Source organism: Anas acuta, chromosome 2 (assembly GCF_963932015.1).
Source record: "Anas acuta chromosome 2, bAnaAcu1.1, whole genome shotgun sequence".
NCBI classification, from domain to species: Eukaryota; Metazoa; Chordata; class Aves; order Anseriformes; family Anatidae; genus Anas; species Anas acuta.
In genome coordinates, this window is record NC_088980.1 from 135,653,285 (window position 1) to 135,678,898 (window position 25,614).

General features: G+C 43.8%; 1 protein-coding gene across 1 annotated transcript in view; it reads right to left on the bottom strand.

Moving 5' to 3' along the window:
* Window positions 1-20,518: 20,518 nt before the first annotated feature.
* NIPAL2 (NIPA like domain containing 2) overlaps window positions 20,519-25,614 on the bottom strand; it is a 48,414-nt gene continuing 43,318 nt past the window's right edge. Inside the window, exons 9-11 of the mRNA XM_068672337.1 lie at window positions 24,826-24,889; window positions 23,422-23,516; window positions 20,519-23,094 (exon numbers count right to left, since the gene is read on the bottom strand). Coding sequence (XP_068528438.1) covers window positions 23,000-23,094; window positions 23,422-23,516; window positions 24,826-24,889 — 254 coding nt within the window. The 3' untranslated portion in view covers window positions 20,519-22,999. The remainder of the gene's footprint in view (window positions 23,095-23,421; window positions 23,517-24,825; window positions 24,890-25,614) is intronic.

The window sequence follows — 25,614 nt, forward strand, 5'->3', positions numbered from 1 at the left end:
GAAAGGAGGGGAGGTGATGTTTATATGGCTATTTCCCCCCTTGCCTCCCCCATCTCCTCAGATACATATTTTCTTGCCTCCCTAGACCTCACTTGTACGTGAGAAAGAATGAGGAGAAGCCCCCCACCCAAGCTATCATTTTTGCTTCTTTTCTGCTTGTAGATCTTTTGTTCACTGAATCTTTTTTTTTTTTTTTTTCTTTTTTCTTTTAAACATCTGGAGTCTTTTTTCTTTTCCTCCTATTGGTAATTTCTGCCAGGTTTTCATTTTGACACTTCCTGTTACTTTTCTTTGATTTCCATTCTCTCTTTCTGATTTATGATCCTCCTCTCTGCTGAGCCAATGAACAGAAACTGGAATCCAAGTGCATCCTGTTCTGTATATCTTGTAATATTGTTACACAGTTGTTTTCCTTTAAGTCGATGATTTATGCCTCAAGACTTCACTCTCCTTGTAAAATGCTCTGCAAGCCCGATAAGTTAAAAATGCTCAAAACTCGCAGCCAAAGTTTGTCAGAAAAACACTGTGACTTTATGTAGCTGCAAGGAAATTTTTATCTGTGGTTGGGATTTCCAGATTCGGAGTGTCTCAAGGGTGACTTAGTCATAAAAACCGTGTCAACACTGGATAATCAAACTGTGGATAATTAAGCCTGTGTTATCTCTTTGTCAGCTGGACACTACGTCTGTGTTCATCATGTTGAATCAGGTGTAGGTTGTGGCACACATCTGTTCTTAGGCTGTATCTCATTGCAGTTACTACCCTTTGGTTAATTGCCCCAGAGCATCTGGATCGGCTCCCATGAGCTCTGATACACAGGCATTTTCGGGAACCCAGGAAACTCAAACCCAGTGAAAAAAAAACACAACAAACTCATAAACTGTCCGGCTCCCATGCTGTTCTCCAGATAACTCTCAAAATGGATGCCAGCACAAACCCTTAGCTCTCATTCCTGGCTTCCAAGAGCTTTTGGAAGCCGAGGGGAAGCACAGAAGGCAATTCTGGCGTTATCTGTAGCACTGAAGAGCTTGACTGCTACTGCCTGGTTGTGTAGCTTTGCATACCGCTCCCCTAGAGCATCTGAACAAACACTGTGCTCGAGATTCACCTGGCAAAGGGTTTTCTCCCAGCCTGGACCATGGTAGTTGCCTGGTAGACGAAGAGAGCCGGCAGGGACTAATGGACCCACCAAGCTGAGTGCCTTGCGACTCTGAGATGCGCATACCTCGCCACTGCAGATCCAGAAAATGAGGCTGCAGAGGAGAGCGGTGATTACTGAGGGGAATGAGGTGCTGTGGGACCGCTGCCAGCCCACCGTGTGTTTGTTAAGGAAGTTCAGAGCAGGTCCAGGGCAATGGGTTTGTTTAGCAGCGTGTAAGGACTGGAAGAAGTTACCTGGCAGAAAGGCAGCTGGGGTTGCTGAAACCAAGCTGGGAAAATAATCGGCAGGGTGACATGATGGAGGTGTAAGCCCTGGGGGCTCGTGGCACACACACGCACAGAGGGTAGTCAGATGCAGCAGCACGGTTTGCTTTCAGTGCTCCGAGTCTGGAAGAGCCAGACATGTCAAACGTGATCCGCTCACGTGTTCCTGTGAGGTAGGTAGAAGGAACAGAGCTGGGGGGAGATAAACTACCAGAGGCACATGGCTGAAGTGCTAAGACTGAGAAAAGCAGAAAAGCAATAGCTTTGTTTTATTTCCCCAAAATAAAATGTTTAAAAAAAAGAAAAGGCAAAGCCCCACAGTCCCCTGCTTCTAAATGCTCTTCCCAGAGGTCAGCAATCCGAACAGTACCTGCAGTTTACCTCTTGCAAATCCAACTCAGCTGTACTAAAACTCTTCTTCGGGAACGTGGGTCTCATCAAATCCCTGCAAGAGGATTGAAAACTGAAATGAGACGTGCTGAAGCCATTTTGTGGCAGCTTTGAAAGTCAGAGCCTACTTGTCCCTGGACAAAATAACGAGTTCAAGGTAGTTTGTAAAGAAAGCAGGGTGACAAATAGGATAGACAAAACACAGCTTTCATTTACTGCGTCAGGCCTTGTCTTGAAGCAAGGCAGTACATTTTGTAGAATGAAGAATGCCTATACAAAATAATATTAAAAAAAAAAAAAATTAGGATACTCTAAAGACATGCAAAGCTTGTACTATCATCAGCTCGCCTGACCCATTCTAGCTGTCTTTTGATTCACAGGCTCACTGCAGCACTGCTAACGTGGCAGCCTTGCACAGCTAAGCCAGGTTCTCAACAAACAGAAATCAAAAGATGGCCAGGACAGAGCAAGAATAAAGCAGAGACTGAAAGAGCAGTCTGAATGAAATTTCATGATCCAAATATGTGAGGATTTGCTGTGATTTCTAGAGAGGATGGTGTAATTCATTATTTCAGTTGATGTCAAGAAGCTCAAATAATAGGCGTGATGAGAAAGGCCATTTCTTTCAGCTCAGTCCTTTTTTCAGCATCCTATTTTTTAGCCCACAAACTGCTTTATTTTAAAAACAATGCAACAGTTGTGATGGGTCGGAGGGCTCACGCATCCTTAAGCCACTGTGCCCGTTGGGACTCTTTCTCACATTATTTCTGTTAATTTCTAGTTTTGTTCTTCTGTCTCACTGGGTAATACCAGAAATGCCCTTCCTTCACTCTCCTTCTTTCCCTTTTCCCTTCCTCTTCCCCTCTCTTTCCCCCTCTTCTGTCTTTTATTAAAAGCATGAAGCGAAAGCAATTCTAGCAGGCACAACCCATAATATAGAATTTATTATTCAAAAGATAAAAGCTATCTCAGAAATAACCTACAGGATGCATCCTATGCATCCTACTTGTCTACTGTTGTGATCAGTGGTAAATACATATCCTCATCAGAGATTATTATATCACATATATACTTCCCCCAAAAATCTCATTTGAGTTGTAACAGGTGTCATCCAAGGCGGTTTCACTCATGCTAAATGTGCTCAAAGGCTTTGAATGAGTTGGGTGAGAAAGAAAGATCGCACACAACAGTCTGATGCTCTTCTTTGGCGCTCAACAAATCCAGAATACATGCAGAGAGAAGAAAATTGTAAATATTTGATTAAAAATACACCTTTCGAACTAATATTTAACACTGATTTTTTTATTAATTTATTTTCTAAGGTGCATGTGGAAGTGGTTTTGATATGGGCCAATAGGGATTAAAGGGCTAACTATAGATCATTTATTTTCCTGTAAGACATTTTGTCTTACAGGAATCAATTGCATCCAGGTTCTTGGGATATTTTTACAGTGCAATAATTCTTGTAAATTTATTGGCAAATATATCAAGGGGGTTCTAACTGATATCACAAAAAACACATCAAATTAGCTAAGAACTGCAACCAGATTTTTTTTCAAAGGGAAGCAGATGAAAATAACCATTAGTGCATTAATAAAATAGTAGTCCAGTGAAAGTCTTAAAAGTAAATTAAATGTAGTTTCTGTTAGTCCTTTAAAGACGTTCTCTGAGCTTCTATACTTTGAGGTGTTAATGATTTGTAAGCATTAGAGAAAAATAAAAAAACAAACACTAGAGATAGCTTCTATTAGTCCCTTCAAGAATTTAGGGTGGGAAACACACAGTGACGTGACTTTTAAACAGCAACTCCAAGTCTATACATTTCTGTAGCTCCTAAAGTGTCACCGTGGGATGGAGGAGGTTTCAGCACCCAAGCTGGATGTTGCCCGATGGTGCATGCAGGTAGCTGGGCACTTGAGCATAATCAAAGAATTTGTATGTGGAGCAAAGCAACTCTCTGTTGAAAGCTGTGGAAACCCAACCCTGCTGTGCTGATGGTGAAGCTCCTGACTCCTCAGATTTTGGAGAAGTAAGGGTGAGTCTAACAAGTAGTGTGAAGATACCGATTCAGGCATTCTGGATTTATTTGCCAAAAAAAGAAGAAGAAAAAAAAATCCCCCCCCTTTTTTTTTAGGTTAGCAGACACACAGAAGACTAGTTTAACTCCTTTTTAAGTTGTCCAACACAACCAGAAATAGCCAGAAAATAGGAAGCCTGCCCTGCCTGCAGACTAGTTTCTCACATCATATGCATTCAAGCCCTTTTTGCTGTGCAGCTCGCTGGTGTGAGGCAGGAACTCACCATTGTCGCCAGTTGTTACTGTGCAAGTGCTTGCACATGGGTAACCACACGTGCTGCACACGGTAAGAGGCTTTCTAATGAAAGTACATTTAAATCACTTCTTCCCTTGGAGTAGGCAATGCAAATAATTCTTCTCTTTGATTGCCTGAGGAGCAGAAGAGGCTTGACGCAGCTTTAAAATTAAAACCTCCAAAGCCAGAGATGGTTTTAATCTCCCTTGGTAAAAGCGCTGTGGTTTGAAACTTGAGTTTTCTCTTTATTTAGAAAGGTAGTTTGGATAGCATGCTATGTTTTAACTTGTAAAAATGCCGCAAGTTCAGCTGCTGTGAAGGAAGGCATCCTTGCAGCCCGTGGGTGTGCTGTAGAAATAATGGTGCAGATGTAGTAAAACAGATCACAACAGAAAAGCGGTAGTCCCAAGAAAGGCCAGTACAAATAGTGTGCTATCTGATAGCACAGAACATAAAAAACATTAAAATACTGTAGATATCTTTTGGGGGGAAGATGTTCTTCATTTACATTTTTAAACCAGGCACAAAGATGCACCAGGTCCTGTATCCTGGTCTGCCTGCAGTGCCTCAGGCATCCCAGCTAGGGTTTGAAAGGTGGACTCTCATTTTTTTCTTTTTTTTTTTTCCATTTTTTTTTCATTTTTTTCTACTTATTTATTCACAATGCTAGAGAACTTGAATTGTTGAAGTTGACAGATATTTTTCTGTTTTAATACAGTATTTCAAACCAGCAGTTTGCAGCTTGCCACAACCCCAAAGCAGACCTCAACTCATGGGAGGTTTGGGTCTGCTGCCCCTGCTCTGGTTGTCCTCAGGTACTTGCTCTAGGTTCTCTGCTGAGTTTCCTCCAGCCATGCAGGCAGCGCCCTCACCGTTTAGTTTCGTGTGGGATGGTTTCTTTATGACAACTTTCCTGTTCCAGTGTAGTGGAGACCACAGCGGAGGGAAAGGCCATGTTTATGCTGTAAAATCCATTTTGGTTCTACTCCGAGTAAATCTTGGCCTTCATTTTGAAATACTGTGTACTTTTTAGTCAGACTTCCTTTTGTAAAAGGCCATCAAAAGCTGAAAGATTACTGTCCCACAGTACGAGGAGGGATGCTGTTAGTCTGGCCAAGTAGCTATCAAAAATATGCAGGAAATACACCATAAATTCATTTTTCTCCAAATGTTTTCTACAGGCAGGATCCCAGGCTATTAGGTTAACTCCAGGGACTACAAAGACAATAACTTGAACTAGAAGTCCCAGGACAGTAGCCAGGTTTCATGTGGTCTTCGGGGACGGGAACAAAAAACCCCACCAAAAATAATAACTTCCCTTTCGCCATTTGAGACGCTGAGCTCCACTGTCAGCTGGATTTCAGAATTTATTAAGAAGCAAGAGAGGTGACCTCCTCTATCTGCAAGGTCATTAAATTGATGACCATTAAAAGCTGATTCTCATCCAGATCCATTTGTAAAATTAATTTACATATTTTCAAGAATGTAAATTAGTCTGTGGGGACCCAGGCTTGGAGAAAACATTCAAGTTGCAGTATCTGTTTCCATCTTTTCAGTCCTCAAAATGTTAAGACCAGTGAGTATGGAAACGCATTAAAAACTTCAGCCGATCTCCTGACTGAAGTTCAACTCTCCTTCTCAAACGGGAGCTCAACATGGCTTCTGACCTCGAGGACAGGATATATATTTTATCCCGCATCATAAAATAATCGAAAACCCTTAAAAGAATCCCCCTTTGAACTTTGATTGTCATCATTAAAAATTCATTCCTTTAGGGTATCGCCTATCTTTGCTGATAGACCGCAGTAGGCACGCTTTAACTAACTGGATGTTTTTCTGTACATACCTTTGTTTTTTTATCAGGGTAAAATCATTTCAAGAAGAAAATATGAGGGTGGGAAATGAAAGGCAGACATTTTCCCTGACCCTTTAGACCCTTTACGTATTTTTTCCCCCAGATATGAAGCAATATATCTTAGAGAAAACTCAATGAGATTATGGTTTCACAATAAATTAAAATAATTAATTTAAATTTAAAATGCAAATATTTTGAAAAAAAAAATCTGTTTCCATTAAATCCAGCTGGTTACACTTCTAAGACCTCGAATATCCTTGGATAAACTTGCTGGATGCTCCTCTTCTCTAAGTCTCTTTTGGGCACCAGCATGTGCACTGAACTGACTCCTTCCCTCTGAAGAATAAAACCATCCATCTCCATTTCCTGCCACTTCAAATTCAAGCCGGATGCTGAAGGACAAAAAATAGCGATTGGCAGAGCTGGGAGAGGGAGCCAGGACTGAGGAGTGCCGGCTCATCCAGCAGAATATGCTCATGTGAAACAATTCCTGGTCCAAGAAAACCAAACCAAAACTCTCACTATAACATCAATCACTGATAGAAACAAAAGCTGTCGTGCTTCTGAGCATACTCCAGCTTAATGAAGGGACAAGCAACTCGAGAAAAAAATGAGGAACCCCCAGCTGTGACAGCACATATGAGCAACATCTCTTCATGAGGGAAATAAAGCACTGAATTAAAATTTATGGCTTCCCAGTAGCATTACATACCCTGGGAACAGTGAATATTTTGTTCCTTCCCCAAATGACAAGTGTTAAGATCATAAAATCAAACTCAACTGGAGTAGCAAATTGATTCTAGACTATCTGGTTCTTCCAGGCTGTGTCACGCAGAGCAGAGTCAGTGGTTGGTTGCCTAGGGTTGCAAAATATTAGGAATAACACAGTATTTAGTGACTGCTCATTGCAAGCGTGCCTCTGAGAGGGGAGGTGTGTTCATGTGTTACTGTGCTTAGCGCAGCAGAAACCCTAGAATGGAGTCAGTCCTGAATGTTGCGTTTCTAGCCAACTTTCCAACAGCAATGAACTAATAGCATTTCCAAAGGTTAAGGTTTCTGTAACTTTGCCAAATGGTAGGGTCATGCCCTGTTTTTCTGCTATTGCAATTTTCTTCCCTCATTTTTTTTTTTCTCATGACCTTTTCCCCACTACTTGCCACCATCCATTTTGACCCTTTCCCGTATTGCTGCAGACCTTGAACATATTGTGGAAATTATCAGCTTTGTATTCATGTTTTGCTCAGTCTGCAAGTAACTGCTGTAACGAATGTGCCTGAGCCTTAGCTGCTAATCATGCAACAAACAAGGTTGCCTCTTAACTTCAGACATGTGCAAGGTTATTCATGTCTCGTGTGTCTTGAAGGCTTAAGTCTGGCTTTCATGGAGTGTTAGCTTGTCAATAGTAAGCACATAAGCAAGTGGAGACATTGCCCTGGTGTTCACCCTTACAATTTGGTGACGCATCCCCCTGCCCCACCTTTTATTTTATGAGACAACGCTATGTTCTTCCTAGAAGAGAGTGTTCCTAGAAACCTTGACTCTTGATAAGGAGATCATCAACACTTTCACTAAACTACAATTTCTAGATGCAGGCGTTCCTGCCCTTTGCTCTGGCCACCTGGTTGTGGCCAAAGACACGATAATGACCTGGTTGCATTGCTGATGTTGCCCATCTTTTGCAAATTTGGTAGTTCACTGCTGGAAGATATCCAGCACATGATTCTCGGCCCCGGAAATTCTTCTCACTGCATCTGAAACTTTCGTAACTTTTTTTTTCTTTCTTTTTTTTTTTTTTTTTTTTCACAAATGTAGTCTTTTAATCTTCCCCTTGGATGTTGCATGCTATTCCTAGTGCAGCTGATGAGTCACAGTGATGGCTCAGAGGTCTTGCAGGAGATCAGGGTTTTTGTGCCATCTCCTGGCTCAACAAAGCCACTTAGTGGCACATAGTGCAGTGTGGAGAAATCAGGCATTTAATAAAATGAGATACTACACTTGATCTGAGCCAAAAGAGAGTAAGAGACACAAATAAGAGATGATCCCTGTACCAAGATGCCACTCTTCTGTGTAAATCCCCCTAAAGAGCAGTAGTGGCCAGCATTTATTGTGTCCTCGTGTTGTTTATTGGAACCTATTATTCCCAGCTTCCCAGAAATAAGCCTTCATAACTATAATTCCACTGTGACTATGTTGTCTGACTACAAGTCCAACTTGCTTCCCTTTTCCTTGGGAGCACAGTTCATGTTGTGCAGCCCAACAGAACCTGCAGATGGCACCTGCAGAACTTACTCAGGGAGCAGGAGCTGGCCCACACGCTTCAGCCAAGTCCCCATCCACCCCAAACGGATGGACAAACGTGCTGTGGGGAGACTTACAGCACTACTATACCATTTTGAACTCGGCAGGAGCTCTCCCAGCGCATGGGATTTGTCCTTTCCAGCCCTTTGGCTTCCTCGGGCCATTTCTGGAGACAGCAGTTCTGCACGTGGCCGTTTGCTGCACATAAATGCTCCAGGTGCAGGTTTAATGAGTTTGCGAGACAATAACACCCTACTGCACATGCTCATTAGGCGATTTCCAAATCCTTGTAACTGTCAAGTCAACAACAAAAATGTCCTCCGGGACCCAGCCCCGTGCTGCACTCCACGAACATATTTCCATGGCAAGTGTCACTGCCTGAGACTGCCTTTTGCTTTGAAGTCTTGCTTGAAGCATGGGGGAAGGCAGGGAGAAGGTCTTAGTATATTTTTATAATGAGGAAAGGATTTTTTTTTTTTTTTCACTTCCCGCTCACTCAGTAATGGCTGAACTTTGCTTCCTTTCTTCTTGTTAAGGAAAGGTGCCAAAATAAACAAAACCACAGAGTTGCAAGCAGCCGCACCGCCTGGAGATCTGGAACCAAGAGGTGGCAGTTTCATAAAGTTTGGGACTGAAAGCAAGGTTGTGATCAAAGCCGTTTTACCACGTCGACCTCTGTTCTCACCCTAGTTTTTCATGGAAGGCATTGCCTAAATAACTGACAAGAAGCCAATGTGAGGAGAAGCAACAGAAGGAGAAGGACGTGTTGGGAGAAAAGGTACATTTCAGATATCGGGAGCTGCCTGCGAGGCGTGAGGTGAGCTGCAGGAGCCCTTCTGCTGCACAGCAGAAACTTGGAGGCCTCAGAGGTGTGGAATGCTCCAGGGAAGACACGACGATGAAGTGCAGGAGAGGAGAAGGAGCTGGGAGCGCTGCCGCGTGGTCATCCACAGGGGTGGAAGGATGAGGGAAGAGCAAAGCAAGAGCAAACCGAGAGGCTGAGGGCGATGGGGTGAGCTCACGGGGCACCTCGTGTGAGGAGGGGCTTTGAGATAGCTGGGTGGAGGGTACCCCTGAGGCCTGGGGAGTGTGTCTCTCAAGGACGTGAGGCTGCACAGGGATGAGATGAAGCAGGTCCCTGCCCACCTCTACCCGGGCCGTCTTGGCTCGCCCGTGGCCCCATGTGCACGGCCCACCTACCGCTCCCCAGCACTTCAGCTGCGCGCCCTTGGCGCCTCACTGGGGCCAAATGTTTTTCAACTGCTTTTCAAACTCAGACTTGGGACCTGTATTTTAGCTCTAAGATAAACATTTTGAAAGCTGTCTTCTTTCTCACAATGAAGGCATGAGGTGTTTTTAATTATCTTAGGGAAGCTTTCCTTGGCCAGGCCGATTTGTTCACTGTTTCTCTTGTATAGCTGGTCTGTTTGTCTTGTAGAGCTGGCCTATAAACCAGCTATTAGGAGTTTATTGTATAACATTATCAAGAAAATAATCTTTGAAGAAACATGAAATCACTTGTTACAACCCTTTTTTTCCTTTGCAAATAACTTCATGGGAGCCAAATGAACTCCACAGCTGACCACCCAAACCTGCTGGAGAATGCTTACTCCAAATACAAATTAAAACATGTTTTAGTACAAAAATATTTTAAGTGATGGTTTGGGCAGGGAAAAGAAAGTTCTTACTACAGGGAGATGGATAGCATCATTAGTAAGGGAGAAGGATGAATTCTCTTTTTCTCAGAATTGTATATTTTTGAGTCATCGATGCATGATCTGAGCAGAGACAAGCAAGGCCTGCTCTTTACTAGATTTATGTCTGTTTTGTGCGCGCACATACACACACTTATATAGAGAAAGTGATGGGGAGAGAGAACAGCAGTGATTATTACACCTACTGGTTTTATTATTGGTTTTGCTGTTCAGACTCCTAAACCGTGTGGGTGTTGATGGTTGACTTTTGAAGAGACTTAATGAAGGTTACCATTGGAAATTTTGACATTCATGATGATAAATGCTTTATTCGCCTGGAGGAATTTAGTTATCTTAAACACATAGCCGACTATAACAAAAATTTCATTTTCCCCTTTTATTCTTTGGCATACTCTTGTGTTATCCCTTTTCAGAGCTACTGCCAGTATTTTTCAGATGACTGTAATTTTATTGCTTTCTTACTGACAAGGGGAAAAGAGTTATCTTTCATAAGTGCTCCTCAAAAGGAACAGAAGAGCAAGACCATTGTAGGTGCCGAAAGGAGACTCCTCAATATTTGCATTTTTTTACTATTCAGGAATAGGAAATTTGTCAACGTTGGAGGAGTACTGATTCTAGTCAGACTATCCTTTTATGTCTCTTCCATGAGGCATCTCTCACTCACGTACTAAGAAAATGTTCCCAGACTCTCAAAAGGCCAATGAAAAAAAAAAGAAACCAACCAACCAACCAAAACCATTAAAAAGCCTGGCACTTTTTAGGAGTCCATATCTTTGGTTGCCCACCTACTTCTCTTTCTTGGGATGCTCTTACACTGCTGATTGCTAATGCAACTTTTCACAGAAACTATACTCCCACTTCTTGCACACACTGATCAACAATGAACCAAAGTCAGCCTGAGCACACAAGGCATTTAATGTATCAGCTCTGACTCTACTCTAGTTCATACTTGCAGCTCAGAAGGCCAACTGCATCCTGAGCTGCACCAAAAGCAGCGTGGCCAGCAGGGTGAGGGAGGTGATTGTCCCCCTCTGCTCTGCTCTCGTGAGACCCCACACTGAGTGCTGCATTCAGCTCTGGGGCCCCCAGCACAAGGACATGGACCTGTTGGAGTGAGTCCAGAGGAGGGCCACAAAGATGACCAAGGGGCTGGAGCTCCTCTCATGTGAAGACAGGCTGAGGGACTTGGGGTTGTTCAGCCTGAAGAAGAGAAGGCCCCGGGCAGACCTTACAGTGACGTTCCAGTGCCTAAAGGGGGTTACAGGAAAGCTGGGGAGGGACTCTTTGTCAGGGGGTGTAGGGATAAGTCAACGGGGAATGTCTTTAAATTAAAAGAGGGTAGGTTTAGATTAGACATTAGGAGGAAGGTCTTCACTCAGAGAGTGGTGAGGCCCTGGCACAGGTTGCCAGGGAAGCTGTGGATGCCCCATCCCTGGAGGTGCTCAAGGCCAGGCTGGATGGGGCTTTGGGCAACCTGATCTAGTGGGTGGCATCCTTGCCCAAGGCAGGGGGATTGGAAGTGGATTGTCTTTAAGGTCCCTTCCAACACAAACCATTCTGTGATTCTATAGTTCATGGGAACACCCAGGAGATCTCAGGCCTTCCACTAATGCTTGCAGAAGAACAGCATGGGTTACATTTGCATTGGGATTTAAATATTCCCTTCACTCTGACAACAATTAGAGCAGTATTTTCTGTTTAGCTGTAAATTAGAGCTGTGAATAACAATGGAGAGGTCTAACCACCCCCCTGCTCTCTGAGCAATCCCTCATGAACTCGGCAGCTTTTGGGAACAATGCAGTTCTGCTCTGAGATTTTATTTTGCACAAGTGTCCTTGGGATAGTATTTCTCAACCTGTGCTCTGGGGACCATTCGTGGTCTGAAAGGCTTCAGAAAATGGCTTGTGAGATCACTCTAAAACAAAGCAACTCTCCCCACTATCTCACCCACCCCTAAAATGCCCAAACCCACACACACATGTTGTCACAACATTCAAAGGGTGGCCTAATTTTTAGTTGATTATTCATGAAGACCACTGCATTAAGACTGCTCAGGCAGCCTGCAGCTTAGTCTTTCAAAAAGTCTGGGGATCATTGGATTAAAAGGCGTGGAGAAACACTACTTTGAAGAAGCATGTCTACTATTTTATTTGCTTGGGAAGTCTCAAAATATCTGCCTCATACATTGTCTGGACTCTTTAGAATACGTCAGGCTTCCATCTTCCACCAGGTACTTAATGCTCATGAATGAAGCATACTAGATGTGACAGTGCTGTAGTGAAAAACAGCAGTTTTATACGATCTTGCTCCACTCCTGGACACCATCTCCGATGCTGCTGGAGTCCTTACTACCGCTGTTGCAGTAGGCTGGGTTGGCTCTTCCAGTATAAACATTGCTCCTGGAATACCTCAGCTACTGTACAGCCTGGGCTCAAGGGCAAGTCTTTTCCCTTCCCCACAGCTCTGCTATACGGAGAGGAAATGCTTTCTGGTATGCGCAGAGGTTCACATTGCAGCTTTACAGCTGCAAGAAGCCAAGGCCGAGTGTAGCAGCTACATCAGATTATGGAGCGTAAGACTTCCACAGCAGAGTCACCAGTCTGGCTGGAAGCTGTAATTCCAGACACATTTGTATGGTAGATCTAAACCTTTTTAATCCTGGGTCCGTGCTGCCTTTTATCTCAGTGAATTGTTTGCGCTGTGGTCACACCCGCAGGCCCTGCCCAGCCACCACCGAGCACCCAACGCACAGGCCGTGAGCAGAGAGACCCGAAAGGATGGAGGGGAGCCTCAACACAGGAGGGGCACAACACAAATTTGTGCTGAAGGGTCAAACTGGTGTCCTCACTGCTCACTGATCTGGTGCCTTTGCCTTCTCTGGGGTCACAGGAATGGCCCAAAGCCCTGCTATGAAAGGCAAACAGAGGGACTGCAGGGCCAACAGGACTGGTCACTCCAGAGAGATAAGGTTCCTACCAGCCTTGTACCTGCCAACATGTGCTGAAGCAGAGTTACAAGCTTTCTGCAGAGCAGAAACTCTTCCTATCACATTTCAGCACATTCCTGTAGGTTTCTGTTTAGATCATCTCAAACAAGGCTTTACTGCAGTGTGTTGCAGGAGTTACCTTACTTCATCCAGCCCCAACTGCAGCCTGGGCCTGCTGGTGGCTTGTGCTTAAAGCCACCACTTAGCTTTATTAATTAATACAGGCTTGAGTTCTTGCCAGCCAGACTTAATGCATACTTTAGCTACGATTTTGTCTTAGCCGATGTTTAGTGATGACACATTTTAAATCTGTGATGATGATGATGATGATGATTATTATTATTATTTTTACATTAGAAGGATTACTTACGCACAGCAAATAAGTATTTTTTTTTCTACTCCTGGTGATATTTACTGCACGGTGCACAACTTCTGGCTCTAAGGAAGAAATGAAAAGGCGTGCTCTGAGCACAAAGTGGCACGACATGTTGCACGCCCATGAGCACGTGATAAGGCTGGTATCTCTGAGTTATTAACCTGGCCAAATGTTACATGAGTACCCAGTTAAATAGACTAATCCAGAATGCCTTTTCCTCCAAATGATTTTATTTCAAGAAGGCAAATATCCTGATCTTAGGCACAGCTGGCAGCACTGCTTTGTCCTCCATTATAAGATCGTATCTTGAGCTGATTATAAAACTCTGCCAAATTTTTACCTTCTGAGCTGAAATTTTTCAAATGAGGTGAAAGCAGCTGCTGGTGGTTATTTATATTCAGTCAGTTTAACAATACAGTTTAGCTTCTTTAGAGAAAAATGTAGTGAAAGCTGTATATTTTTAACAAAACAACAGCACTGCATCTCTGTTCTTTCTAATGTAGGAGGAAAGACGCATTTTAATTTCCATGCAAGAGTGAAGCACCTTCATTTTGGAGCAGGGGGATGCTGTGAAATCTTCACCATATTGGGGACTCCTCAGTCTGAGGTGGAGAAGCTACAAGCCTTTCCAGGGACATGTTAGCATTTGGCCACCTCAGTCTCCAGAGGAATTACCCACTGGGTTTGGGGTTGCTTCTCTTCACATGTCTCTTTGACACTTAGTGCTACCACAACCGAGCAGATTTGGCCTGTTGTGTCAGTGACGCCGTCCCAGCAATGTGAACCCAGGCAGTCCCAAGACAAGACCCAGCTGCTACATGAAGTGCCACCACAGCACCTTCTGGATGCAGCAGCAGGGGCAGGGCCCAGCAGGAGTCCTTGCCCCCCAGCTGCCCCCCAGTTCGTCCAGTTAATGAAGACATGGCTAGCAGTCTCCAGTTCAGATTGGGACAGCATTTCAACCCAGACTTCTAAATTTCATATCAAAGTTTCGACCACAAAGAGGTTCTCTGGAGCAGAGCATACTCTGACCTCTCTTAGGACGTGTTTTTAAGCGCTGTGTCCTTTGAAGCCTTGCCCATCGCTTCAGCCCAGGGCTGAAGGGCACTTTCCCAATGCAGCTGTTGGATGGGGTGCCATGAAAGGTCTCTAACCTGCTCCAAGCAGCAGTGGTTAAGCCAATGTGAGGATGCTCAGAGCCCACTGTGTAATATTTGGCTGCAGTCTGTCCAGCGTGATGGCAAGCAGCTGGGGGAAAATGCCATTTTTTACTCAGCACAGCCCTTGCAGAATTACAGCTTGCCTGTTCTGCAAGTGTCTAGGTAAAGCATCTGGTAAGCCTGGGATACTTCTGAGATTCCTACAAGGACTGATTTCACATGAGTGGGATTCGTGTAAGGCTCAGCTGAGCTCAGTGTCTGCAGCATCAGGCCCTGAACAGGGGATGAGGGGACGATGGTCCTTGGCCGGGTGCCCCAAGACTTCTCTCTCCCCTTTTCCTTCTGTTCCAAACGTGCTCTTTTTGGGCCCTCAAATAAAGACTTTGCTGACCACAGCTGAAGAACAAGGAGACATGATAAATAGGAAAGTAAGAGCCTATTTATCTCTGGCGCAGCCTGCCCTTTTCTAGTCTGGATGGAAAAGAAGACTAAAGTCCACGGAGCCCTTCAGCGAACAACAACCGGCACGACAACAAACGCAGCGAAAGGGAATGCCAAGGTTGTCATCCCCCATCAGCGGTTTGGATGGATTTCACCCTGGGAGAAGCTTTCAGGAGGCTCGAGGCGGAATCTTGCGCAGGAAACAGGTGGTTTGCTTTACCGAGAGGCATGCGTAATGGTCAGGGAGCTGCGCCGCGCCGCGCCAAGCTACAGCAGATGGGCTGCAGCTCGCTCCGCTCTGCTGAAGGATATTTTTCATGTTATGTGTGGAAAAGAGCAGTAACCCTTGTTTGTTATATGAGGCCTTGTAGGACTTTGTTTGGAAAAAAGCCATTTTGAAGATAAAAAAAAAAAGCCATTAAAAATGTGAGTCACTGTAATCACATTCAAAGTGCTCCAGCATGGCCTTTTATTTGCAAAGACTTCACTATAAAATCAGCCTTTTTAAAATTGTATTTATTTATTTATTTTAATGAAGAATTCCACCACAGATTACCTTGGGTTAATTGAGGTGACTTTACTGATTTGTTCCTTTTAAATTACTAAAAAATCCAAACAAACAAATAAACAAAAGACAACCAAAAATCAAATACCTCAAAACACTGAATTCAAACCATTCACAGTGCAAGGGTATCAGCAAAATAGCTGTGCCTGCTCTGCAGTGTAACACAGGACTAAGTGATAAATCCATCCAAAAATTCTCTCTAACATGAATGCATTTCTTCTCCATACCAAAACCTAGATTCCAAAAAGGGCTGGAGGCGTCCCCTTTCCTGTGCTGGCATCCAGAAGCAGGAGGCACTTAGAAGAAAGACAACTGAAGCCTGAGTGATTGGTGGTTCCCCAAATCAGCCAAAAAAGCTGGGGCTGGAACTCACCTCCTGCTGCCCTTTGGGGTTTGGATGCCCCATTTGGGGTTATCAGGTGCTCACGTCCTCCTCTTGGAGAGGAGATGCCCAAGCTGCTCCTTTCAAAATGCAACCTTGATGCAAGACTGAGCAGCAAGGGGCAAAGGGGGCCAAAGCCTTTCTGTTGTGTATCACAAATATAAGCACTCACTCTCTCTGGTGAGCTGTCACCATCCTTGAGGCAAGAGCAATTTATCCGGGCAGGGTGTCCCCACATCCAGAGCCTATTTACTTACTGCACCCCAACCCCACGGCAGGGGTTGGATGAGCTGATATTCAAGAGCCGCTTCCAACCCAAACCATTCCATTTTTCTCCTTCTCTGTGCCACCACAGCTGTGTCCATCCGTTGGCCACTTGGTTTCAGGGTTTCCAGCTGTGCTGAGCCTCCCGGGGACCTCTTTGGACCATCACTGATCTCAGGAATGAGTCAGAAGTCAAATTGCTGAAAACTATCTAGGCTGCTGTATCCCTGGGCATGCAAAACAGCCACTGTTAAATCACAGTGAAAAAATAAAATATTCAGGCACCTCCTGGGAGAGGTGGCAGCTGGGCTGGGCTCAGCTTTGGGAAGAGGGGAAGCCAGGCACCCTGACCACTGCATTTTGGCTCTGGCCCAGCTCTGTGCTACTTCCTCAGCGGTGCTAAGATCAGATTTTTACTCGGTCTTTGGCACTCATAAAGCCAATTTTCGACACTGGAAAAATGGAGATAGAGCAGAAAACAACCACAGAAAGCAACTTGAGGGCTGACCAAAATGTCTGATGGTGAGAGACTTAAAAGGTCTGTCTGTTTGGCTTAGCAAAAAGCCCAAGTCATCTTACTGTATTTTACTAGAGGGACTTACCGAGTGCTTTAAATCACCGGTGAAAGACAAATAGCTGCGAGCGAGATCCAGACACTTTAAAATAGACATAAGGCACAGTTCAAAAGCAAACAATGACTCATTGCTAGTACACATTGCTAATGGCATTGGTGGATCCTCTCCTTTGACTCACAGGAGAGGTCGGTGTGCCTTCTTCTGTAGGTGGGCCAAGGGGCTTACACAGAAGTGCTTGGAGAAGGCTGCCTGGCCGGAGCTGTGCAGGAGGCCAGGAGAGATGACACCAACCTGCCTTCCTGTATCAGCAGCCTGCCCTTATTCATACGGCATCGAATCCTGCCACACATCCATGCTCTCAGGACCCAGCCAGTGTTTTCAGCACATGGCTGTTGGTTAACTGTTAAATATTGTCTGGAAAAAATAAACACATGGGTAACTGTGATGCTTAGTAATATTAAATCATATTCCTCATCTCCTTTGCCTCGTAAAACACAGAGCAGCTGTTCTTGGAAAACAAAGTGGATGCTCCAGTACTTTGTTGTTGTACTCTATTGCTATATGATGCATTACCAGCAGTAACCTTCAGTGACAGGTAAGAACTGCCTAACGAGCAGCCTCTGGGCCATGCAAGCTTTCTCTCTACTTCTGGGCTGAGTGTACCAGAGTTTGTTCAACAGCATAGAGCTCTGGGCCTGGTGCACATGCTATTGAAGCTCAAGAAAAACATTTCTTTTTTCTTTTTCTTTTCTTTTCTTTTTTTTTTTTTTTTTTTCATTTTCTTTTCTTTTTTTCTTTTCTTTTCTTTTTTTTTTTTTGTTTTTTTCTTTTTCTTTTCTTTTTTTTTTTTCTTTTTTTTTTTCAAACGGAGAGAAAAGTCCTGATCTTGTGTTAGTGCTGCTTTGGATGTATGCCCACTAGCTATCAAACAGAAGACAAATGACAGTGCTGTTCTTTCAACCCATTTAATTATTCTGGCAAAAGACCTGGCAGCAGGCTCCAAAGATTTCATCTAGGCAAGGCAATGCCTATTCCAAGAGTGGAAATCTCCAACTGGAGATCTGGCAAGTCCATGTTTGTGCTGGAGGCTTAAATCAATCATTTCCATTTTCCCCAGTGTGACCTAGCAAAATACAGAAATTGGCTCCTTCATCAATGGCCACAGGCCACTTTTCATGTTTAAGGTATTAGTGCCGCGGGCTGCAGTGATACATTAACTTCACGTTAAACAGTCCGTGTTTAAGCCACCTGCCTGGTCATTCTTTTACAGTAGCTCTGCTCTGAAAACTGTCAACATTCGCCTTGTTGACACTGTCAACAAGCAGCCCAGGAGGCCACAGTAGCTTACCAGTCTCGTGATTTCGTTCCTCTGTGTCCATGCAAAAGTTTCCTGCCACTTCAGTACATTTCCGATTCTGCTGCACAACACCGTCCCCCCTCATCATTACCTTGTGAAATGACACAAGTTCCCCTGGCACCAATGGCCAAGTCCATCAGCAATCAAAATGTTACTGCAGGTCTTATAATATTAGGTGCACTTTCTCCCTCAAAGGCTTGGGCTAACTTTAGGGTCCTAACTGCAAAACTGGGATGTAGATCAAATAAGAAACCTACTGAGCAGACACCTAACTCTTTACACAGGGTCTCATCTATTGAGCCTGAAGTTCCTGAGGTGACAGTTCTGCTCCTGCAGATACCCAGAACTGACCTTGCATACTTTGGTGGGAATCATGAAGTAAAGGGAATGTAATCCAAATCTGTAGTTTTGCACAATATCCTTGTAGGTATAAACACTTCTTACGTCAAGGGAAACATCCTGACAATACTTTATCTTCTTACTGAGTAAGCCTGTGGTATGTGTCCACCACATAGTCTGATTTCCACACAGTGAGGACCTGGCAAGAGCTCTGCATGGGAGACAGGGCCTGCCAAAGAGGCATCAATAGGATACTCAAGGGGCCCAGACCCTGTAGACTAGCTCAGCATGTTTCAAAAATATGTTTATGCGCAGCTGAAGAAGCCAGATCAGCTACATGTCCTCTGAACAGGTTTAACACATGACAAAAGGACAAAGATCCTTTCTAAACAGTCATGACTGCTTACTGTATAGTGGTGTTATTTGCCAGCGCTGCCCTTCTGTATGTTACAACTGAATGGTTATTACAGCCAGGGAGCTTGGAAGGTGCCTCCGTGCTTCTTCCAGCTCCAAAAAGTTGAAACATCTCCCATCTGCCAAGGGAGTGGCTTATTTTCTCTTTGCTTCTCTAGGCAGAGAATGGCCATCCTTCACTTCCAAATTAAAAAAAAAAAAAAAGACAAAAAAAACACACCTTAAAAACACATATAAAAATGTATGGAATCACTGTTTATTCACTGATGTCCCTAATTCTGCCCCAGAGCCCAGAAACATTGCAAACACAGGATTTCTCAAGCTCCTGCGAATCCAGAGCTAGGCTTTTCTCTACCTTTTTCTCCTCAAACAACCTCAGGTTGTACAAATTCCAACTTGGCCCTCCAATAATAATTATGGTAATTAGCCTCTATCTCCTTTGGGCCAGTTCCTAACACAGACCAGCTGATTTCTCCAAAAGGGATAAACAAACAAAAAAATTTAAACAAGAAAAAGGCCAAGCCTCAGAGGACAAGCGCAAAAGGGCAAGCTGAAAGACAGCTCTGCCTAATCATTTGCACCCCAGTGTTATCAGAGGTTTCTCTGCAAGTGACCTTTCAAGAAGTGAGTTGGGAGGGAAAAGTGCAAGGGGAGAACATTTTGAGGTCAGAAGTGAGGACATTTGGTCCCAGTCTGTCCTTGCAGCATGGTTTATATGCAAACTGGAGAGAAAAAAAATCAGTCCTTAGTACAGGTTGTGTAGATGCATGTCTGTGCTCCTCACCAACTCTAGGCCCCTCCTTGCACCTCAGGCTGCCCATCTGAGTCCCACATGGAGCCACTCAGCGTTTACCACCCACAGCCCTGTGAGTCTGGCCCAGGTCTTTGTGTTTTCACCAAATGTCCAAGTCAGCCTCTGCTCTGGGGCAGCCCAGTTTGATAACTCTCAGAGAGCCAACACAGCAGAAGAAATAAATGAGATGGTTTTTGTGGGGTGCACAGCGAGCCATCAGCTGAGGAGGACCTCACAACCAGGGGGTGAGGTTTTAGCAGCGTTGAACCATCCAAGCAGCTCATCAGGTACATGTAACCACACCTTCAAAGCACAGAAACTCAAGCCTCTATGAAGGCTGACCTCCCTTCCTTGGTTTTGGGTGACCAGTGCAAAAGCTGAGGCCATCAGAAGCTGGATGGTAGCGAGGAGCAGGCCCTAAGCCTGCCAGCTGAATGCCAGGCTCCTGCCATTGGCAGATGTACGAATCCAGTCCAAGATTAAACTATTTCTTGCTAGCTGAAAACACTTGGTAAAAAGCATCTTGATATTTTATCACAAAAGAAAATAACTGCCTAGCTGTACTCCAGAGTTCCCATTTCCAGGCCTGTGGCCAGCTAATACTTCATCTTTTACTGCAGCCTGACCAGCAGTGGAACAAGCACAAAGTGAGTCCTGCTGGTTCTGGTCTGTCAGAAATCCCAGGCTGGAGCCAGCTGGGACCACGTGAGATGCTGACTGTCCTGCATGCCTTCCTTCAGCATTATTTCCTCAGATCCCACGGAGCATCTGCTCGAGAAAGCTCAGTCTGCAGGTGCAAGCTTCACAGTTTGTATCTGGCCCATGTATATGATGTCAGGAAAAACACTGCGAGAAAATAGCTCACTGGTAAAGAGAAGGCTTCCAAGGACTTTTCTCTGTTCCAGTGAAACATTTTTTTTTTTTTTTAATAAGCATTTGTCTGTGCTGCTTATCACCAAAATGTCACAAGCAAAATCTGAAAATGGCATTGATTAGAAACTGATTCTTGAAACAAATCATGTCCCTTTCTTTGGAGAGCAGTAATAAATTCTCATCACCACGTTCCTCTGACCCTGTGATATGTTAATTTGTTGGAACATGCTCACATCTCAAAAATTCTGTCAAATCACAAGTTTTAATTGCACATAATTCCTGCCAGTGTTTTGCTCTATAAATTATTTTTAATTACATTCAAGTTCACAGAAAACATTTTAACCCTTCAATTTTTGTATAAACCTATAGGATGAAAGGAAGTGTTGCTTGAGAAGAAATAGGGTAGCTTGAAATAAATAATAACTTTTGCCATAGATTTTTACATTCCATTTCCTGCTTTGAAAAGAAATTCCTACACCTGATAGACCTTATAATTTCTTTCAGCTCTCCTAAATCATGGAGACGGATTTCAGAAAGAAGCCCAAGGCCAACAATTTAAAAAAGAAACAAAACCAAATCCTTTCTCCCACCACCCCACTTTTATTTCCCAGGTCATCGAATGAAAAACTACAGGCATCCTATTTCCATCTTTAGCACATGGTCTCACTTGAGAATTAGAAAGTGGCTTAAATTTGACTTGCAAGAGGCAAGTGGCATAGAGGGCATACAGGCAGGCCCTTATTCCCTGGAGAAAGCATACATAATCAGGTGTGTTTTGCATTTTAAGCTTTAGAAACTTGAACTCAAACTGTAAGAGGGTAAAGGAAGGCCACGGGCAGGCAGCTGGTACAAGCAAGGTGCAGACCCCGAGTCTTGTACTGTGCCAGCTGGAAAAGATCCATGCTGAAAAACCACTTCACAAGTCCCCCAAGCCCTGGCTGCCAGGACATCACTGCACAGGAGAAAATACATCTCTGTGTTCACTTTGCTTGAAGTCAAACTGTCCCTTGACTGCACCATTTAAAATACCATTTTAAAATGAAATAATAATAATAAACTAAATAAACTAATAATAATAATAAAAAAATAATAAACTACACTAAACAAAAACAAAACAAAACAAAGAGAGAGCTCATTTCATCATATCCCACTGAAACAAAATGCACACAGCCTGTGGCCCTTATCCATTACAGCAGATCAATCCAAACACAAAGGAATTATCTTGTCCAAGACTTGAAGGTTTAGTACCAAATGCTTATCAAGAGCACTTTGTTTCTGCAGTGGAGGTGTCTGAGCACTGATGTGCTGGCTGAGGTACATCAGTGTCACCAGGCAGGGGTGAATGGACCCACAACTAATGCTCAGAAGCAGCTTTCTTTCCAGGAGGCTGGGGCTGAAGGATGTTGTGACCTCCCAGACTCAACCACTTCTGCTATGGTCCCTATCGCTGCCAGCTTTCCAAATGAGTGTAGAGAGAAATTACCATTTAATGAAGGAAAAAATGTGCTGGGACTCTTGTGACCCTGTTTTTTACAGCCTTTCCTCATGCAGGATAACCATTGGTTTAGCAAGGAGGTGGGATTTGCCCTACTTTGCTATTTTAGGAATAATTTTCAAGATGAATCAACAGAGGGAGCCTGGATCCCCCATTTCCTCTACAGAACTTTGCACTTCCTTCATTAAAACCCCCTTTTCCTGAAAACAGTGGCTAAACCTTGGACTAGGCTGTATTAATATATAGTACAGCCCAGTGCACAAGGCATAGGGGGGATGTAAAATGTCACACGAGGTTCCCCAGCTCTGTTTTGGCTGGGCGCCTCACAAATGCGTGCATGTGTGCTTGTGCTCATGTTTGTGACAAATGTTCTTGTCCTTCCCTCTTCTCACACAAGTGTTTATTGCCTTTGAAGGTAAGAGAATGTCTGATGGCAGAAGATAATCATGATTTTCCCTCTGCACATAATAAAAATGTATATACGTGTTTAAGCATACTGCATATATGCCTACATTTTGGACTCATGGACAGGAAGGATCAGATTTTTAAAGGTAGTAGACATACAGCAGAATACTTTGAAGTCTCTTATGAAAATCCTCCTCATTTCCCATCTTTGTCTTTAAGCATCTGTGCACATCTGGGGGTTTTCAAAAGCAAATTTTAAAACCCTTTTATGCACCTATTTGCATTTCTAGGCAATTAAAACTCTAAAAATATCCCCAGTCATCACCAAGAGGCATTTATACTATGAGAATATTCAGATTCATTAACGGTTATTTAGTTTTTCTTAAGGCTTGCTTTATCTTCAAACCACATTTGGGACAGCCAGGGGATAAATTAAGTAGGATTAAATAATGCTATGACTCATCAACATGCAGGAATTGAATTCAACGTCGACTCGAATATGTCCAATGAAAAGGTGCTGCTAATTCTTGTTCCAGTGCTGTTCCTCTCATTAAGTGGAAGGTAAGGTGCTTTCTTCTTTCAGCTCTGAGTTTTCACCGAGTCATCTTCATTATTCAAAGTGCCATAGCATGAACTATAAGAATCTGGTTGTATTTTGCCTGTCAATTTTTGTCCTAAGGAAATGGGGTGAGAGAAGGGAAAAACAACAACTCTGTGAAGAATTTTAATAAAACAAATCCCCCACCAATCCATCATTTAAACATTCCTTGCTCCAGTAATCATTGTTTTCATTTGACTGGTTGTAACAATAGCTTGGAAAAACTCTGAAAAATTCTTTGAAAAATCTGTTGGGAACAGGAATAGAAATTAAGGGAACAGTATATTTTTTAAATGCAACTAGAGCACATTTCTGACTCAACTCTCCCAGGTCATTCCATTATCTGATATCTCATTTTTAAACAGAGAGACAGAAAAAAAAAAAAAAAAAAAGCCCTACTTACCAGGAATACGTCCACAGTCAATATAAGGAACTTGTAAATGCTCCTCTTTTTTATTTCTTGCAATTACAAATACACCAAGGAAAGATAGGAGACACCTGCAAAATAACAGTGGCATCGTATTATTAGAAACAGCTCACTGCATCTGAGATGAGAATCTTTTCCCATGTTTCTTTTTCAAGGACTTCCAAACCCGAGCTGCTCAGTTTTTAAAGAAACTTTCCTTCCTGGCAGCTGTATAAATTCATCTTGGACTCCCTGTCAGACTAGTTTTTGCCTCCCGAAGCTTTACAATCGGTTCCAAAGGCTCCGCAGACAAAATTACACTTTCAGTAATGTATACCTAATCAAATGCCTGCGAGTGTGAGACCGCAGCTTTTGAATCCCTGAGCAAATCTTCTCAGAACATCTAAACTAGCACTCCAGCACTTGCAATTTCATCAACAACTCAGGCTTGTTGCAGACAATCAACATCTCTGTTGTTTTTCTCGTTCGACTGCATGTCTCAGGGGCAAGCTGTAAGCCAGGAGCAATGAGAAACTGCTACGCTCGGATAAATCTTCTATCCGCTCTGTGCTGGACACACGATCGCTACTTCCTGCCTGCCAAATACCTGGGTTGAATTTGCTCATCTCCATTTTCTGCCACTTTTCCTGCAGCCAAACAGCATCGCAGGTCTGCGCACCTTCCCCTGCCTGACTGCAGAGGATGGAGATATCTGCAGCTGTCAGCCCGAGCTGTTTGACAGCTTGGTGGCAAGTCAGGTCCAGCGGTTCTGGGAGGTGCTTTTAACCATCTCATGCCTGTCCTTGAGTAATGTTCACCTGTCCCCTGCGTTGTTACTGTGCTGGTAGCCAGCAGATCTCTGCTCTCACAACACTTGGGGCCTTCTTCAAGCATTGTCAGCAGCTTCTTCACATGCTCTGAACCTTTCAGCAGGCAGGCTGTGCCTTCCTTGGCACAGCAAGACCCTTGTAAGCAAGCAGCTCCTAGAACTGCCCGTGCCTAATGGCAGCAAAGGGCAGCTGGACACGCACGTGCAAGGTAACAGTGGAGGAGATTCCTTGCAGTTGTATCAGCACCCCCTAACACATGATCTTTGGTAGAGAGCAGTAATTTCTCCTTCCTGCAGGAGGAACACATGCTGCTGGTTTTTCATTCCATCATGGGATTAGTAGTTCATAAGTGTCTCACATTTTTACATATTTGGATTCAAAACCAGGCCTCCAAACCCCCGAAGCACAGATATTAATCTTCCCTTTAATGTTTTTTTATCCTACTATAATGGCTATTCCATAATATTTTAATAACAAGACAGGTTTCTTCTTACTGAGAAAAGAAGGGGTTCCGCGAGGCAGTGCTGTTGCAGTGGAAGCGTTAGTGCAGATTTTAGGCCGGCACACTTACCCGAACAGAAACATGAACACGCTCAGCAAAGCTGCACTTTGGAATTCCTGATAAAATATGACCCCTGGAATGTGACAGAAACAAGAATTGCAGATCTTGACTGGATTCCAAGTGATATGAATTACAGCTGGGAGGGTCACAAGCAGTGTCATGCTCAAGTGGAGAAAAAAAATCCCAAATATGGTATTAATACACGTAGCTGTGGGTTCACATTATGTGCCCATATTCCATTATCTAGGCTTTCTCGAGATACTGCATGGGACTGGAGAAGATTTAGTCTATCAGGCTGGAGCATGTGCTGTGTTAGTAACTGCACAGATGCAGGTATTTTTTTGCATTGTCAGCAACAGTTTTTATGCAGGTCAAACTCAAGGTCTTATTCGCAAGCAGAGTCGTACCAGTACAGCTAACAGGTTCTTCATGGATTTAGTTAAGCCACTCCAGCAGACCATGTGGACATCTTAGCTACAATTGGGAACAGGTTTTCGATAACTAGCTCTGTCCCTGATGTTTACACCGAGTTAAAGGCTCCAGCAGCCAAGTTTGCCAAATCTCTCCGGCTGAAGGGATCACTAACTCTTCTGGTCACCCCTCTAACAGGAATTAGCACCTCTGCAGTGGAGGTGACAGAACCAGATGTGTATCTGGATCTCAGCTGCCCCAGTTCACAGCCAAGTATGTTGGCTTTAAACCACTGATGAGCATAGTTTTGCTTAGAAACACCAGAGTGTGAACCAAAGCCACTGAAGCATGACTGTATCTTCAAAGGCTGCAACTGGGGATGGAGGA